Below are 18,646 nucleotides of genomic sequence, written 5' to 3' on the forward strand. Positions count from 1 at the left end.
CTCTGTAGTCTTCAGAGCCAAATGTAGTCTGCGTGTGGAAAATGCAGTGGGTCAGGTCTTTAGCTGGTGTAAATCAGCTTAGGTCTCCTAATGCTTACAGAAATATACAATAACCAAGGATCTAGCCCATTGCTTTTATATTTCAAAAAACAGTGAGTAGATTGAAATTTGGTTTGGCTTATAAAGCATTATCTTCACGCCTTGTTCCCCAATAGGTATCACCCTAGGCACTTGCACTAGGGGATCCACTGGGTAAGGGGTCCAATTGGCAGTAGGGGGTCCAACTAGCCACTTGACTAATTAGAGCACTGTGCTTATGATCCAAGCTTCTTCAAAGCCTCTCAGCCAAGATCCACTAAGATACTGAAATCAGTGGGTGGTAGGTGCCAACATATGTGAATCTGAACCCTTGGGATTTTGGATGACCAACACGATACATTATTAAGGAGTCTTGCTTTTCAGAGGCAAAGAGATCAACGCTTTCTGAAAACCAGGTTCCACCAGCCTATCGCAAATGCTCAGTTTTGAGCACTCGGGCTTGCTAAGTGCTTTGGGCAAGCTTAGCCAATGAGTGCTGCATGTCCCCTCTTACACAAATGCCTCTTCTCAAGAGTTTGGAAGCACTGATTGATCCAGATGTCAAGGAGCAAAAGATGCCACTAACAAATTTTATACCAAACTGTGCTAGAAATCTGTCATCCTAACATACTGGAGTTATCACCTCCATCAAAAGGAGGTATGTAAACAGGGATGCAGGTGGCAAAAATGTTGGTACTCAATCCCACTAATCATGGTTGAACCAGCCTGCTGGCCCAGCACATGAGAAGCAAAAACCCATAGGAGTCAAGGGGAGCCTTTACTTAAACTTCAGATGACTCTAATTAGCTCATGGGAAAGGTGATGGGAATGACAGCATATTCCAACCCTCCATCCTTGAAGCATGCAAGATGGAGAACACTGCACATTCAGGCCCTTGAGACGGTGCCTCTGTGAAAGAAGAGTGAAAAACTGATAACATAGATGACATTTTTAATTGCCTCATATACCCCGTTACTGAAGCTGCCAATGCCCACCCCACTCCGATTCATATGAGCACCACCAGCACCCCCCCAATTCATGCAAGCACCACCAGCAGAAATGAGATAGATTACTGACCATTAACTTTTGGCCAAGCATTAAATCATTCAGTATAATGTTTAAACTATGGAACAATTACTTTTGAGGTGTACTCAATTGTTGAACGCATAGTCCATTTGGATCAATCCATTTAACAGCCAAAATCAGCCTAGAGATATATGCAGGCAGACTCCTACTGGAATCAGTGGGACTCCTGGCTGGACTGAGAGTGTAATTTGATGGCTATCATGGCTTCTAGGCTGAAACCTTAATTTTTATGCCCAGATTTTGTCCAGATTGCTGATCAAGGCATATTATTTCCTTTACTCTCTAGGGATGTTCTGAAGACTGCGAAACATTTAACTTAATTATTTGAACACAAGCACACTGAGGTCAGACATACAAGGAGAGCAGCAATCTCTTTTCTGTTTTAATAATAGCAACTGGCATTGATACAGCCAAGGAATTCAACATGTTTTGTAAGTGTTAACAAATTAATCCTCATTGCATCTTTGTGTTAGAAGTCATTACTATCTGAGACACGAGTTTACTAAGGCATTGAGAAATTAAGATCTACGTTTTCAAAAGTTGCCTTGATGTTTGGGAGCTATGGGACACTTAGATCTGGATTTTCAGAGATGCCTGCCAACCATACCTCCCTTTGCCATTTGTCCTGGTTGTGGGTGCTTAGTACCTTTGAAACCGAGTCTTGGGTTTCAGGAAACCCAAAGTGGAGCCCCCTCCCCCCCAAATAAGAGGTCATTCTGAAAGATTTGCACCTAAGTACAAGGACTTAACACACAGCTATGTGTGTGCAGACCCAAGCATAAGTCTCACACAATGAGGAGGAGGAGGGATGGTAAAAGTGGGCAGTGCAGGAGTAAGAGTATTACAACCTGCACATAAGTGCCAAAAATGCCACTCATGCAGCTAAAAAGCTGCCATTGAGAGCACAAAAGGAAATAGAATTACAGCCTGAATACAAAGTACTTGAAAATCTGGCTTTAAGCATGCAGCAGAAAGTTAAGGAAGAAAGGATAACCTCAAGGATATAGACATTAACGGTGACACTATTAAGACATTCATGTGTAATGGTGTCCATCACATGCTCTTCACTGCTTTCTCACGAGCATTAAGGATGCGTTATATCACAACCTTAACTCTGTTTAAACACAGAACTGGAGTTGGGTCTTGATACATTTTTCTTTTAATCTATTGATGAATTACTTGTCAAAATCAACGCTGATGTCATGTACTGAATCAGTTATAAGCAGAGTCAAAGCTAGGAGTGTTGCAGGACTGTTAGGATTCCTGTGAAGGATGCTTAGATTATAGACGGGATGATATTTATAGCATCTATACAAACCAGCAACTTTCCCAGCACAGTGATTTGTTTCCAGGTTTTGAAAATGGAGATTCTAAAAGGTCAGTAAATCTCTATGAGATTTGATATTCCTTCAATAAAACAAAAATAGTCTATTACTATATTGTCAATGTCACCTATAGTGCAGAAGGGATTAATTCTGCTGTGCTGAATGATGCATCCCCAAAAAAGCATAATGTCATCATGCATTTACAATGGCTACTGCAGGCAACTTCTTTTCTCCCAGGGAGGAATCTGTTACAGGTTTACAGATAACACAGATTTGGTTTTGTTTGCACAGCATTACAAATGATACATCTTTTGACTTTGCTGATCCAGTTACCTAAGTTGGATGAAGTTTCTTTTTACAAGGTTCACTGTTGTCTAACTTCCTTATTTAGAAAATATCCCACCCTAGCAGCATTACCTGGTTTAGTAAGAGAGCCGGGCACACTGGAGAGGCTTGTTAGGTTCGAATACAGAGCACAGGTTTCTATTCCCAGCCACCAGCCAGATCAGTGCCTAACACAATTATTTTTTTTAAAGTCAACCCTAACAAAACATTGTCTTCACCTAAGCATGATTTCTTTGCAATTATGTATATGGTTCCTGTATGGTACAAGCAGATGTACTGCAGTGTATCCATCCTGTACAATGAATACTAATAGTCTGTACTTAAATCTTATGTGACATCCCCTGGCCTCAGATGAACTAAATATCATCATCTCCATTTTGTAGCAGGAGAAACTGAGGCCTGGGGGATAGACTTGAGATCACTCAGCAAATCTGTAACAGACTCATGAACAGAAACAAAATTCTTGACTTCCCGGTCTGTGCACTATTAGACACACGACTACCTTTGGCAGGTTAATAGTCTCTGATGGCATTGTTCTCCGATTCTGTTCTGAAATCTTCGCTTAGTGGAAGTTTTGGCTTAGCTTCATGAGAATTAACAGGTAAGAGGGTTAGCGAAGTGTGACCTGACAAAATTCAAACAGGCCTTTCCAATATAGTTATTGGAAAGTGATTTTTTTTGGTAACAGGAAATCATTTGACACCAAGAAATCAATAGAATACTATCAGTTGACACAATAGCAGTGCAGGCATTGTCAAATGGGATTCAACTTGAGGCCCAGCTAAGTCATCATCACCCTGTCTCGAGTGACCAGTGCAAGATACCAGGCATAAGAGCCCTGCCATTAGCAGGCACAGAATAAGCTAAACCACACCTTAACTCTCATTCTGAGCTCTCTTAGGTAGAGACTGCCTGAAGCATAGGCAGCAGCTGAGGATCTGCCCCCAGTCTTTTTTTTTTTTCCAAGTAAGGATCATGCATTTCCAAAATACAATGCAGCAGGGATAAATACTGCTCCATTTCAACCTTGTATGCTGAGTTACTGGAGAGAATTATAGCTCTTTTCATGAAGAGAGTTCATATTCTTCAGTGAATTAATCTTAGCTTCCTACGGACTCTATGGAAAATCATTCAGAGCCTTGCAAGCCTATTAACAGACATTAGTGGGGTCCAGCAGGAACTCACAGTTTATTTTCCCATAGGCAACTCATTGCTAACACAGTCACTTGCTCATTTCTCAAGCGTGTTTCCCAGTCTTCTTGCCAGCCTTTTAAAATAAACACCCCCCCCACCACCCCACACGCATTCTTTTCCCCTAAAGCAAGGCTCCTTAGAAGGGGAATATCAATAATCCAGAGCAAAAATTCCCTTTGCACAGAATATTGAGTGGATACATGGTAACACCCGATACTGACTGAGCTTTGGTCATAGACTGGGAATCCAGGCAGATATCCATGCCATTCCCAGCTTTGCCAAGTGACCTTGGGCAGCTCTTTGTGCTCCGCCCACCCTTTATCTGTCTTGCCCATGAAGCTCAACAGCTGTTTGGTACAGAGAATGGCTCTCACTATGTCTGCAACTTGCAAAGTGACCTAGGGGACCCAGGATCCTGAATTTCAAGGGAATTTAAGCATGCAACTCCTTTAAGCTCTTTTAAAATGTCTGGCTTACGTATCTATATGGAACACAATGACGTGGGTTAGATCTCAGCCAGGGCTTATACAGGCCAATGCAATACAAAGAAATTTCAACAATGTCTTTGAAATATCCCCATACAGCCACACAGGAAAAAAACCCATTATTTCTCCTTTGAGTCCTTTCCAATAAGCAACTCAGCATTTGTCCTAAGATCCCTGTGGTTGTAGAAGGCAATGAGATGCATCCACTGCTTTTCTGTTGCTCTGCTGAAACAATTGGGATTTTCAAAGGTGAGGTTGTTTCATTCCTTAGATTTATGCTATTGTAATTACTATGGATGGACTAGACAACATTTCTCCATCACACAATATGTCTTCCTTCTACATTGTTTGAAAATGAATTAAGTCACGTTCATCCTCTTCAATATTTTTCCTGCAAAAGACCTCTCTGGGAAAATCTCGAAGTGAGAAAATACCTCTGAATTTTTGGTCAGGGAATGTTCAGATCAACAAAAATGACCAGTCTGTCAAAAATTTATTTGCTTTTCTTTTCTTTTTTTCCACACAGAACTGATGTCAAAATAAATCTTCAATAATATACATATTTATTTTCTCTTAATTAGTGCCGATATTTACAAAATCTGTGATACTCTATGAAGAATAAATTATGTACACTCATGATAAACCAGACAGCAAATGTGGATTTGGACTATGTATGTACATGGATATGTATATCTATATACAAGGCTCCAGTCTTATTGACCTGGGATCTCGCAGCTACCAGTGTCCACTCGACACCGAGAACTCCCACAAGATGTCAATAAGAACAATAATGTCTATACACACTGTGCAATTCAGATAAAGCTGGTGTCTAAATTCTTGTCTAGCAAACACATGGTTAAATGACTTGGAATTCCCATGAGTCCTCGAATAACAGTTTATAGGCCTCACTCCATTATTGGTCCCATTTCTCCAGTAACCATGGAGACAAAACGTTCGGTTCCAGCATCATTATTATAAGTCCTTCTTGGATTTCCTCTTCCTATTGATTCTCTCGAATTAGGCAACACATACTTATTTGATCCAACATCCATTTTTGAGCTTCCAGTAATGGTTAGTAATATGACATTGTAAGACAACTGCAAAGTCTTAGGCAATGGGGAAGCAGGTGCAAACTAGTAATTAGTCTTTATACTCAGTAAAAAAAAAAAAACAACCGAAAAACAGCCATACGAGTCTTGAAATAAAATGCAGCTCCCATATATATTTATACACGCACAGACCTTGGTATGGAAACCATTGTCACACAACATTCAACATCTCATAGAAGCCAAAACATACCCAAGAAGAGAAACGTGAACTAAGAGATTCATCTGTTGCCACTTTCCAAGTATCTGATGGACCGGACTCTCAGCTGAGGTAAATCAGTGAAGACTGACGTCTGCTGATGATCCAGCCCAAAGTCCCATGACCAGAGCACCTGCAGCTCCTCCTCCTGTCTCAGGAATTGGGGATGTTCAGTGCCAGGCAAAGTTGACGACTGAGATTGTGACTGCAGATGGAAGGTTTCAGGAAGGCTCTAATGCAGGGGTGCTGGAGGCCATGTCATCTTGCCTGGCGGTCTTCCCATGGGGCCAAAACATTGGCAGCAGGAGAGCAGTGGCAGTGTTAATTGCTGCTCCCCCTGCAATTTCTGGACCCATGAGGAACCCCCCAGGCTAGAGGACATGGCCTTGTGTGTTAGATTGCACCACACATGGTGGGCCCATTGTGCGGGGTCAGACAGGCACACAGTTGGATCCAATGCGTGGGCTCAAGCAGATTTGGGGCCTGGCTGGCACATGGCCAGATCCAGTGCATGGGCTCAGGCTGGCATAAGCAGCCAGATCTAGTGTGCAGGTATGGGCACATGCACCAGATCACACCCTCAGACCAACCCCACGCGTGGGATCCGGCCAATGGATTTGTCCCATGGCACTCAAGTGGCCTGCGGACCCTGAATTTTGAGCACCACGTCTCTATTGCAATGAGAAACAAGAGGTGATTTTGTTGGTCGAATGTGATCGCTACATTGCACTGGACACTGGGGGACAAAGGGGGGTGCAGCATTGAACTTAGACAAAAGCAGTGTAGGGTTTGCTTTGAAGCAGTGATGCACAGATTGGCATAAAAATGAACTGAGGCCAAGGTGTTCCTGTGCGGCAATTGTCAGCTCTCTGTGGTGGGGATTGTCTTTGTGTTGTTTGGTTGGACAGTGCCTAGTGCAATGAGGCCCTGATCCCTGCTTGGGGTCCTCTAACACAATGAATTTTAATAGCAACAACTGCTTGCCAGACAGAAGGCAGGAGCTCTGAAAACAGGAAAAGGCTGTGACTATAAGGAAGAGATTAGTAGAGACAAGGTCCAGGAAGAAGCATAGTCTCTTATTCATGTTGTATCTCAAGATCCCTGGTGAATACCAAGCCAAAGATACATCTCATGTCTTCCAGGCCACCTTCCACCAGTATGGCAGATGACCATTTGGTCCTGCACTGAGCACATACATGGTCCACACACCTTTGGGGAGGGCAGAGGGCATGGAGCGGGGAAGCTCACGGGCTTCCCTGGTGGACATAATCCCTTATATTGCCTCTCCTCAACTCAAATTGTGCATGCTGTTTCCACACTCTTAAGTACCTCGTTCCACAGTCTGCCATAAGTCCTGCTCCATCTGGGGAATGGGGAAAAGAGCCCATCTTTCTAGGGCTCTGGGACCTGTAAGCCATTAACATTTCATGGGATTGATACTCACAACAGTAATAGAGAGAGAAAGAGAGAGAATAGCACATCCCACAAAGACTGCATCTTGAATACAAACAAATCCCTTAGGAATAGTTCCACTTCCCCTGCATAGTAGCATAAATACTAGCAATGGGCCCAAACCATGGACTTTGGATCCAGATCAGAGATCTCCTGATGTTTTAGTGGGAGGGGAAGAGAAAGAAGGAAAGGGAACATCTGCAAAACTGGAATTCAGACACTCGCAGTTTTGAGAAGGGGTGATGTTTGGTTCCTGAGCATCATCTCACCCATTTCCAGCTGAGATCTGGATCAGTTTTTCAGTCTGGGCCCATCTCTATATGTATTGCAAACTCCAGAAAGGCTAGAAGATTTTGGCAGTAATTTCAATGGATGACCTAGGAGGATTATCTGGTAATAATACAAGACCCTTCCTGAAATACCTCCTCCTCTGTCTTTTTCTCTCCTTCTGTGTATTTATGCACAAATATGCCCATATTTATACACCCACATGCTACACTCAACCAATCTTGGGATCTTTTTCCTGGTATAGCATAAAATTAGTATTTGTGTAGGCCTTAGACATAAAAACAGAGCTGCAGAGAGAAGTACCCCTGATAAATCCTGTAACCACAGTTATATCTATGCACAGATACCTTTTCCTGACAACTAGAATAATTTGATAGACTGACCAGTACATTCAGCTCTATATGGGTGCCCTCACTACCAATCATTCAAGGTATTAAAGAGATAGCATGTCGCCTAGTGATTTCAGTATCAGGGCTGGGTGTCAGAAAGTGACCTCCATGCTAATCCTGATTCTGACACTGCCTCTCACTACAGCTTTGGACAAGTTACAAGTCACCAAGCTAGACACTCATTTTGGCTACCACAATTTTAGGATGCCCACTTTGAGACACCTCAGATCTGATTTTCAATTCCATTTGATGTCAAGGAGAACTGTAGTTGTCCGATATCTCTGAAAACCAGGCCTCAGCTAGGCTCCCAAGATCATTTTTGACAGCTTGTTCCTAGTGACATGAGAGAGTCCGAAGCCAACAGCACCTACAGCTCTGGCCTGTAAGCACAAGCCGCACACAAGTTAACAGAAGTGTCCTCTTCTCAAGGCTAAGGTAAATTTGATTCCTCCTGCTTGCTGTAGTTTATTGTAGTCTATTAGATCACAGCAGCCTTTATGATCATAAAGACAGTGTTCCCAGTGAATCCACTAAAAACTGTGAGCATTCTCTGAACACCCTGTCCCATTGTGCATTCTTCTATATCTGGCATTTGGCTGCTTTTCCAAATTGTGCCATTGCCTATGTCTGTCTCCCCAGAGCAGATCACTAGCCACATATAATTTTTCATGCCTGAGGTGCTCTGGGCTAGATGGCAATATATTTAGTCTTGGCCACAGCTGATTAGAAAGGATTACTTCATCACTTTAAGTTACTTCAAAGTTAACAAAACTTTGTTGAAAGTTACAGTGTTTGGTAGCAAGCATGGTTCAGGATTTTGTTGGTTGAAGGTTTGGACAAATGAGCATTTTATCCCGAACGGGTCATCTGTCTGCAGGACAAGATGGACATTGATAGGTGCACCTGCATGTAAGGACAGCAGCGCACTTTCTTTGGGGATAGCCCTTACGCATTATAGTTCAGCATTCTACAGTAATGGCCCAAAACATTGTGGCTTTCAATAGCCCTCCTAGACCAAAGCCTGCAGTTTTGACTCAGGCAAAAAAAAGTGGTTCCTAGTTTCTACTCACATAGGTTCAAATTCATTTTTTATAAAAAAGGTCCAGCACAAGATCTTTTAAGTTCCACTTAAGCCCTCCAGAAAAGTAATGTGTAAGACTGCACTAGTCTTCAACACAAGGATAAAATTCATCCATGCAGCATTTCTCCACATCAGCGGAAGCTCCATCTGAATAAGGACTGTAAGAACACACAGAAAGGGAACACACTGAAAATGGGCATCCTAAAATCGTGGTGCCCAAAATTAGTGTCTAGCTTGGTGACTTGTGACTTGTCCATCATCAGGACACTTGCCTGCAATTCAGGGGTGCATACACAAATACTAAGTCAATTTAAAATAAGGTGACTTAACTAAGCCACATCAGACCATACACACATACAACCCCTTGACTTGGTGGCAGCCATCTTGTGAGCTAAGTTGACTTAACTACTGCAATTCAAGATAATATACTTCAGAGGTGTATTATCTTGTGTCGCTTTTAAGTCAACTCTGCTCCATGTACATGTGTATGCTCTGACTTTAAAAAGTGTTTAACTGTGAGAAAGTTAATATGCATGTGAGACCTGAGCTCATTTCCCTGTTCCACTAACAGCTTCCTGCAGGATTGTACGTGATGTTCGGGGTAAACACTTTCAAAACTACCTACCTGACTTAGGAGTCAGAATGTCAATGAGATTTAGGCACTTCTGCAAATGTTACCCACTGTTTTTCTGTGGCTGATTTCTTCAGTTCACAACCTTGTTCTACCACAGATGTCCTCAGTGACCTCGGGAAAGTCACGTAGAGCCAGATTTTTAAAGGTATTTAGTGCCTGAAGATGCAGTGGGCACCTACTTTGAAATCAGTGAGTTAAGGACTCAGGCACTTTTGAGAATTCCACTACATGCTGATCTGCATCTTTAGGCACCTATACGTATATCTATAACAGCCTGGCTCTTACCCCATCCCTCCCCCCCTTTCCCATGCAAACAGTAAAACCTCACAGGGGCGTTGCCAGAATAAATGCATCAGAGGTCAAAAGGTGCCAATGTCCTACGGTAAAGAGAGCCAAAGATGCTTTGAGACTTGTCTACACAAGGGAGTTAGCGAACAGCCAGCTAGGGTGAATTTCCAGTGCACTTTTATGCCCTATTGTGGATACTCTTCATGCTGGCTTCACTGGGAGTTCTGGCAGAGGTGCAAATAATGCTGGTTTGGGACCATTACTATACAATACTACAGCATTGTCCTGAATAAAGTTTTTATTGCTTTTGATTTTCTTTCATTGCATTTTAGAAGTTAAAAAAAAATATTTCGGTGCAAATAAGAAGACAGAGGAAAAAATGCTTTCCCATAGCTGCACCAGTGAAGGAGAAGGATCCCTTAGCAAAATAAATGCATCCAATGCAGTGCTGATGCCCAGGGCCACATGGCACTCAGCACCCTGCTGTGCCACTGAAATGCATTACAGTTGACAGCATCTACACCTTGCAGGGGTTGGGGGCCCATGCGATAGATGCACAAAGCCCTGTAGTACCACTGCTATTGGGGCTGATTCAATCTATCCTCATTTGCGCAGCTACAAATAAGGAACAAATCCATTTGGCTCAGAGGAGGTGAGTCAGGCCCCTGGCAGTATTTTGATCCACTACTGTAGAACAGGGTAGGAATCAAAGAAATCACAGGGGAAAAAAAGTAGGGCTGGAAGGGATCTCCGAAGGTCATCAACTCCAGCCCCCTGCCTAAGGCAGGATCATCCCTATCCCATACAAATCCATTGTCTAACCTCTTAGCAAAATGACACCGTCAATCCTGACACAACCACAGGATGTAACACCCTAACCTGCCACAGGTAAAGCAGGTGGACCAACAGGGTAGCACCCTTTTTTTGCACTTGCAAGTGTCGGAATAAATCCCATCAGCCATGGCAATCTATAAAATGACAAATGCCAGGAATTTCCTCAATATACTCTTGGCTTTGTATCAGCCCTAAGAGCCTGATCCCGTACTGAAGTCAATGGGTGTCTAAAGGCTGAATCGTATTCCCCTTTATACACCTAAATATAGGTGCATAGCCATGTACCTGCAGTTTGGGGCACTTACACAGCTGTGTCCCATCTAGGTACATCAATGGGAAATAAGATGTAGCCCTAAGCCTCCAATTCAGCATACTGCTTAAGTGCATGCTTCTTTTTAAATACTTACGCAGTACTTTGCTGGACTGGGCCCCAAAACAAATTTGGCACTATCGTTCCTGTATCTAGTCAACAGTTGTTGGTCTCAGAAGACAGATGACCAACAAGCTGCTTGAGATCTCACTGCACAGCTCTCTCTCAGAGACCTTTCCAAGAGTTTCACCAGTGGAAAAACATTTCCCTTCTCTCCTGCTGCTGTTCAGCCTGTCAGCTCTGCTACTGGACCTTGCAGCTACTGAAAAACAGAAATCAATGTGGCAAAGGGAAACAAATATAATCCGTTTAAAACATTCTTGGGGGGTAATTGTTGGCCCCCCAACTATTCCTGAATAAGCCTGAGACTGGAAAGGGAATGGTACAAATCCTGCAGTCACTACTCAGGAGAAATTCCCATTGAAATCCCTGGGGCAGAGGAGGCTGTGGGAGAGTAAAGACAGAGTACAGACTTCAGGATTTGGTCCAGTTTGAGGACTCACTAGGCCAGCCTGAAGATCAAGCCCTACATTCACTCGGAGGCAGAAGGTTAGTATAAAATATGTACTGCAAGCCAGGCCTGTGAGCTGACTGTGGAAATGAAGTCTCTGCACCCGAATGTAGCTCACCTGTGGCCCTCAGGGAAAAGTCACATCAAGTTCAAAGGAAGTTTTCTATTTAGTTGGGGTTAAAAAAATCTGACCCTAAGCAAAACAGCTCTGCTTTGGGCTGAGTGGGCAGCATTCCCTTGGAAATAAAACAAAGTGAGGTACATCCGCAATACAATCAAAGATGTGATTGTGGCTTGCATAGTGTAGTTTTAATCTTGCTAGCTCCGGCACCAATAGCGGTAAAGTCACAGGGTATCTGTGCTAAAATCCAGAGATGTAATTGCAGCGTGAACATACCGACACTAGCTTTAAACTTGCTAGCAGGACTTTCAGTGACAGTGTAGTTGTAGCAGCATAGACATCACAGGCACTGAATACTTACTCAGGGGTGCCTATGTAGACATGCTGAAGCTCAGGATGCCATGGCTAAAATGCTATTGAGACCCGAGCTGACCAGTGCTGAGCTAGCTCATGAGCTCCAATCACACTTCTGGATTGCAGTTGTAGACATCATACCCAGAGTGACCTGGGCTCTGGTGTAAACAGTTCAAAGGAGCCCAGCACCCTGGCTTCTTACTTAGGTGGCTAGCCAGCATTGACATCCCTGTGTGCACTGGTTCACTGAGATCGCTACCTGTGTTAGCTACATTAAAGCCAGCTCCAGTATGCCCACCTATGCGGCAATCAAACCTCAGATTGCAGTGTAGACATGGCCACAGAAAGGCTCAGAAGAGGCTGGCTGAGGCTGCAGCACAGTTAGGGCAAGGATGCATTTGTAAATGGTAGAAGTAATCTGAAGATCAGGGGTCGTGAAAAACTTCTGCCCCACTGACTGACAACAAAGGGCCCTTAGAGGACCTGAGGCCTGAACCTGCCTTCAGTGATACCTGTATGATCGAACTGAGTTCAGCAGATGTAAGCAAGGGCAGGGGTTGAATTTTCATGCCCCAAAGCAGCCGGCTGTCTGGTATCTGCGTTGTAATACAGGTCAATCACAGGGCAATAGCTTTCCATGACAAAACTTAACACTTAAACCCAGCACTGCACACAGTCACACAAAAATCACCTCCTCTGCTAGGGCAAATTAGTCTAGCTCCATTTCAGCCAGCGTACACCAACAGTAGATCTCACCCATACATTTCCTTGTATTGGTATTACATTGCATAAACTTAGCCAAAGTCCAAATTCGCGTCACAGGTATATTGCACACGCAAGGCCAAATCCCCCAAAAGCGTAAATTGGTGTTGTTCTGAAGTGCTACAGATTCACACTAGCTAAGGATCTGGCTCCACCTCTCTCTGTATATACAATATGAGAATATACAATAAAGCTCATGGGTGCTGAACAATAGTGTCAGAAAAGCCTTCACCTTTGTACCGTCTCTGGGCAGCTCTAGAATTTTGCTCATGATGCTAAGATTAATTACAAGTTGGACCCCCACAGGATGAGCACAGGTGTCTCACTTTCAGGTCACCTTCCTTCGTTTGCACTATTCTGCACTCGTGGCTGTAAATACTGTGAGCACACAGCGCCTTTCCCTTGCTTATCCATCAGATTATAGTCAGCACATGCCTTTCTCTGATCCAGCCTTTGTTTTCCCACACATCTCCTTCTAACCATTGGAGAATCTATAAACACTATAAACATGAATACTGTATAGTCTACTAAGAAAATATATATTTTTGTGTGTATTCAATATTAAGATTCATGCAACAAATATCCATGCAGCTGTACTGTATTACTGATTAATTTTCACTGCAGTATAAATATATTATAGGCCACAGCATACTTGCTCCAGTTTTATTAAAAAAAAGATGCTTTTTCAACTCATTTGAAAAGTGTCAATGGATGTGTCTTTGGTGACCCTGGAACCAGTGACAATGGAAGAGTCTTCTAAATAAATAAATAAAATCCAGGCTTTTGATTTATTGATTTGTCCCTCCCTATGACTGGAATAGAAATTTTAAGACTTAATAAATAAGGTCTCTGTCATATTAATTGTCGCTCCCTTGGGTCTCACACCGATATACTGCAGTGGATGAAACCATTGCAGCATGCAGCATTTTCAGTTATGAAACCCGAGCCTGCATGATGTGCTCTCACTTGGCAATTCTGAGTCAGAAATCTGAACCTTAAAGTAATTCAGACACGTGGATGTATGGCCCTTTAATTAAATTATGCACGACCTTTCATATAATTCCATAAGCTTGGAAGCGAGACGCATACTATTTTTGTGGGATATATTTTTGTACGTGTTGAGTGCAACGAAATGTTACATGTCTGTTTGACATTTCTTAGTGCTGCTGTTTACATGAGGTTCCTGGAATAACTTTTTGTTCAATATCCCTGGTATTGCAATGATATAACTTTGCTCTAAATGCTCAGATGCTTCATATCTTTGGAAACCCATAAGCCTGTGATGGACAAAAACAATTGTTGCGTGAAAGCTTATTCGGCGTATAAATAAAATGGTAGAAAGTCACTTACACAACTATTGCTTCCCATGCAGAACCAAATACACACTGTAGAACATACTGTATTAACTACAATGCAGGGTATTATGCAAGATCTGCAATTGTTCCACTTCAGCTTTAAATATGTTAATAGGTTTTCCGGACTAGACATCGGTTAACATTTTGGTGATATTAACATAGTTTGTGTTAGCTAGGGTGCAATTGGCTGTTTTCAAGTTCTCCTCTCTAAAATCTTCATTGCTATTGTTTACACCTTCCTGAATCTCCATATAATCCGACTTACTAATTGTGGAGGCACTTCTGCTTTTCTTTAGGTCAGGGGAAGAAGGGATCTTTGGGCAGCTGGTTACTTGCAAGTATTGTGCTTGCTCCTCTCCCTCGGTCTCACGGTGGTAGAAGTAGTTGAAGTTGGACACTATGACCGGCACTGGTAAGGCAATCGTTAATACACCTGCAATGGCACACAAGGAGCCCACTATTTTACCACCGATGGTCGTGGGGACCATGTCTCCATAGCCAACTGTTGTCATGGAAACCACTGCCCACCAGAATGCATCTGGGATGCTGGGGAACTGAGATGCGCTCTCATCAGCCTCTGCAAAGTAGACAGCGCTGGAGAACAGGATGACACCGATGAAGAGGAAAAATATCAAGAGGCCCAGCTCCCTCATACTGGCCTTGAGGGTCTGCCCCAGGATCTGCAGCCCCTTGGAGTGCCGGGACAGTTTGAAGATCCTGAAGACCCTCACCAAGCGGATAACTCGAAGGATGGCCAGAGACATTGCCTGCTGGCCTTGCTGGCCATCCTCTGGTTTTTCAGCCAGTTCGGTCCCCAAGGTGATGAAGTAGGGAATGATGGCTACAATGTCAATAATGTTCATGATGTTGGTAAAAAACCCAGCCTTGCTGGGACAGGCGAAAAACCTCACCAAAAACTCGAAGGAGAACCAAATGATGCAAAGTGTCTCTACTATAAAGAAGGGGTCTGTGAATGAGGTGGATTGCTGGTAGCCCATGGTGCTGTTGGAGTAGGGATGATAGCTCACCCCGCTGCCATGCATGTCTTCATTCTCATCCCGAAAAATGGGAAGTGTCTCCAGGCAAAAGCTCACGATAGAAATTAAAATCACCATGACAGAGACAATAGCGATAATCCTGGCAGGTCCTGAACTTTCAGGATACTCAAAGAGCAGCCATACTTGTCTCTGAAACTCATTCTCAGGAAGAGGCCTCTCTTCTTCTTTAATGTAGCCTTCGTCCTCCCGGAACATCTCCATAGCTTCTTCCCCGAGTTCGTAAAACCGGATCTCTTCAGAGAAGATGTCTAAGGGCACATTAACAGGCCTTCTTAGCCTGCCACCGGATTGGTAGTAGTACAAAATAGCATCAAAGCTGGGTCTGTTTCGGTCAAAGAAATACTCATTCCGGAGAGGATCAAAATATCTCATCCTCTTTTTAGGGTCCCCTAGCAAGGTCTCTGGAAACTGAGCGAGTGTCTTGAGTTGCGTTTCAAACCGTAGCCCCGAGATGTTAATGACCACCCTCTCACAGCACTCATGATCGGTCTCGGGATTATACGTGTCCTGAGGGTGACCGGGCAAAGCTGCCGCTTCATCCGTGGGGTCTCCAGTAGCAACTGTCATATTTAGGTTTACAGGGAATCTTTAATCTAAACTCTTCCAATTGCCCGGTGGTAGATTCGGGTTCAGGGAAAAGCTACTATCCTGTGGAAGGACAGGTACGTAGGTTTGGAAGTGGTTCATGAAAAGGCGAAGGGATGATCAAAACAGAAAAAAAAAAATTTACCCTGCTGAGAAAGAGAGAGAGATGAAATAAAGTTGTGTGTATTAAAGGTCGCCTTTGTTAGAAAACACCTCATTTCCTTCTGATTTTAGTTTACCCTCTTTATGCAGAGTTGGAAAACCCATCTCAAGATCCAGTGCTGAGAAAGAAAAAAAAAAGCACTTGAGAAAATCTATATCCCTTCAAAACATGAAGGAAAACATTTGCATTGGCAAAACAGAACTTTTTTTCTTTTTTTGCAACTTGTTAAAAAGCAAAGAAAGGAAAAAAAAAAACCCTTTAGAACAAGCTGCTTTTCTATTCAAAAGAATAAACTCTTTGTGCCAATGGGAAGCAAATGCAAGGCAAAATAAATTCTATCCATGCAAGTAAGGGTTAACATTTAACCATGCAATACGAGGCAAGTCAGTGTTACTGTCAAGGAACACACTCACACTAATGCCTCCAATCTAAAGTTAAACACATTCACAATTTTTTTGCACTGGAAATCAAATTGCAAGCCAAAATGCTGCAGCATATATACATTTCCACTTCAGGCTTTAAAGCTAGCCAAGGGTTTAGTGGCTAAGTTAAGTTACAAACACCTGTGCTAGCTGGCAAACTGACTACTGCATTCCCCTGCTCAAGATCTGTGTTTTGGCTCCTCTCTTCTCATTCCCTGCAAACGACCATTGCGCACAGAAAACAAATCATATTACCTGGAGAAGCAAATCTCAGTGTCTCTTAGTAACACAGATTATTTGACTCGGGGGAAATCCTAGAGAGAAATACAGGCTTCCAAGGTCCCCATAACTTCCTCTCTTCAGAGTTAAAAATAATGGTGAGCCATCAACGGAAAAGCGGGGGAAAAGGGGTAGCTCTCCAGACTGTGGAAGCCAGGTCTGGAAATGGGGCTGGATTGAATTGAGAGAGGAAGAAAAGCCTCTTGGTGGCTGTTGCAGCTCTTTACTTCAGGGTAGATGAGCGTCTGTCTGAAGCCTCTGTACGATGGAGGAAAGATGCTAAGCTCAGCAAAATGCTGATGTCCCCAGTGTCCTCAGAAGGTGTGGCATCTCCTGGAAAAAACAGCGGTAAGGTAGAAAGCTGAAGGGTGCTTTAAACCAGCATCTGCAAAGACCCAGCTTCTAGAGGCAACCCCCTTTCTTCAGCAAGCTGGTTTATGATTCCTCACTAACCTGCACTACAACAAGAGAGAGGGGGAGAGAGTACCCGTGGCGATGTGGGAAAAGAGTCGCATCTCTCGAGCACACTGCTTGCGGCACAGGGCAAAAGCCACCCCGCACGTGGGAGCTGGTACTGGGGGGTCACAGACACAGCCCGATGGTGGGTGCTCTGCAATATGATCTTGATCTTCTTCCTCCTCACCAAGGCAAACAGCAGATGATGCTCCCTGCCATGCTCAGCCACCAAGCGCCAGGGTCCAAGTCAAGCTGGCGCACAAGTTCATTCTGCACACACGAGTTGCCTTGGGATCCAACCTACGATCAGTTGGCTGGTTGGCTCCAGTGCACTAACAGCTCCACCGAGGCAGTAGGGGACAGCTGGGGAAGGCGCTCAGCGGCTTTCCCTGAGCTCCACTTTCCCAGCAGCCTGCAGAAAACCCCAAGTGAGTTCAACTTTTGCAGCCAGAAATTCTCCCTGAGACTTTCACACTCAAGATCCTGGCACAACATTGTGTCATCGACTTCTTCCATCTCACTTAGGCAAACTAGACAGTCACAGATGGCCAGGACATTTCTTGGGAGGATGGTGTTTCTTATTGCGGAGAAGTCCAACCAACCATTTTCCCTCTCAAAGACAGAACCTCTAACCTCCTTCCTTTCGCTGCAGACAGCCGCTGGCTTCTCTCCTCTGAGCCAGGATTATAGAACCAGGTAGGGGAGTCAAGCAGAATATAACCCATAGCTCTTAGTTTCCCAGGCAGAGATTTCTACCTATGTCTGGGCAGTAACATCTCCTGGCCTGCCTCTTCATCATTAACCTCAGAGAATTTGGTTCAGATCCCCCTCTTGTTTGAAATTTCCCCTTTCTGTCGAATCCTCCTCTCCCTTCTCCTTATGCACTAGAAAAAATAGTACAATCCTGACAAGGCTTGCAGCATTCACTTAACCCTTTTTTATCAGGCCCAAATAGGAGAAGGTTATAATTTGTCCCATTTTTCTCCCCCTCTTCTCTCTCTCCCTCCCCAGTTAATGCATGGAGGACCTAAAGGATCCGATCCTCCTAGCTATTTAGAAGAATCATAATAAAAAACTATGAACACAATTCATTTATTGCTGCAAAAAACGACAGGCGTCTTATTGGACCAAATTTCATCTGGGAAACAAAACAGCCAACCGAACAAGCAAACCTGCATGTTTCTTAATAGCATCATTTTCCCTCTGTCCATAAAATAACTAGGTTAATTTAACTGCACAGAGATTTTTTTTTTGATTTTTTTTTAGCATGGTTATTTTTTATTTCACTTGAGATCCAGGTTCATCTCTCTGCCTCCAAATCAAAACAACAACTGCTAGTGCTTATCGGACATTGCTATGGTGTCATCTGAGCTTAGCATCTTTTAAATCATGCCGCCCGGTTCTCTCTATTTCTCTTACCATTTCA

At 43.5% G+C, this 18,646-nt stretch overlaps 1 protein-coding gene across 1 annotated transcript; it reads right to left on the bottom strand.

Moving 5' to 3' along the window:
- Positions 1-4,989: 4,989 nt before the first annotated feature.
- Positions 4,990-18,005, bottom strand: KCNA2 (potassium voltage-gated channel subfamily A member 2). Its single transcript, XM_019492536.2, has 2 exons — positions 16,741-18,005; positions 4,990-16,049 (listed from the first exon to the last, which is right to left on the bottom strand). The coding sequence occupies exon 2, from the start codon at positions 15,880-15,882 to the stop codon at positions 14,383-14,385; it is 1,500 nt and encodes a 499-aa protein (XP_019348081.1). The 5' UTR covers positions 15,883-16,049; positions 16,741-18,005; the 3' UTR covers positions 4,990-14,382.
- Positions 18,006-18,646: the final 641 nt, after the last annotated feature.

Source organism: Alligator mississippiensis, chromosome 14 (assembly GCF_030867095.1).
Source record: "Alligator mississippiensis isolate rAllMis1 chromosome 14, rAllMis1, whole genome shotgun sequence".
Classification (NCBI taxonomy): Eukaryota; Metazoa; Chordata; order Crocodylia; family Alligatoridae; genus Alligator; species Alligator mississippiensis.

What these genes read in the sequence shown, in the direction of transcription:
- KCNA2 (XM_019492536.2), bottom strand. Translation starts at nt 15,882, where the DNA reads ATGACAGTTGCTACTGGAGACCCCACGGATGAAGCGGCAGCTTTGCCC.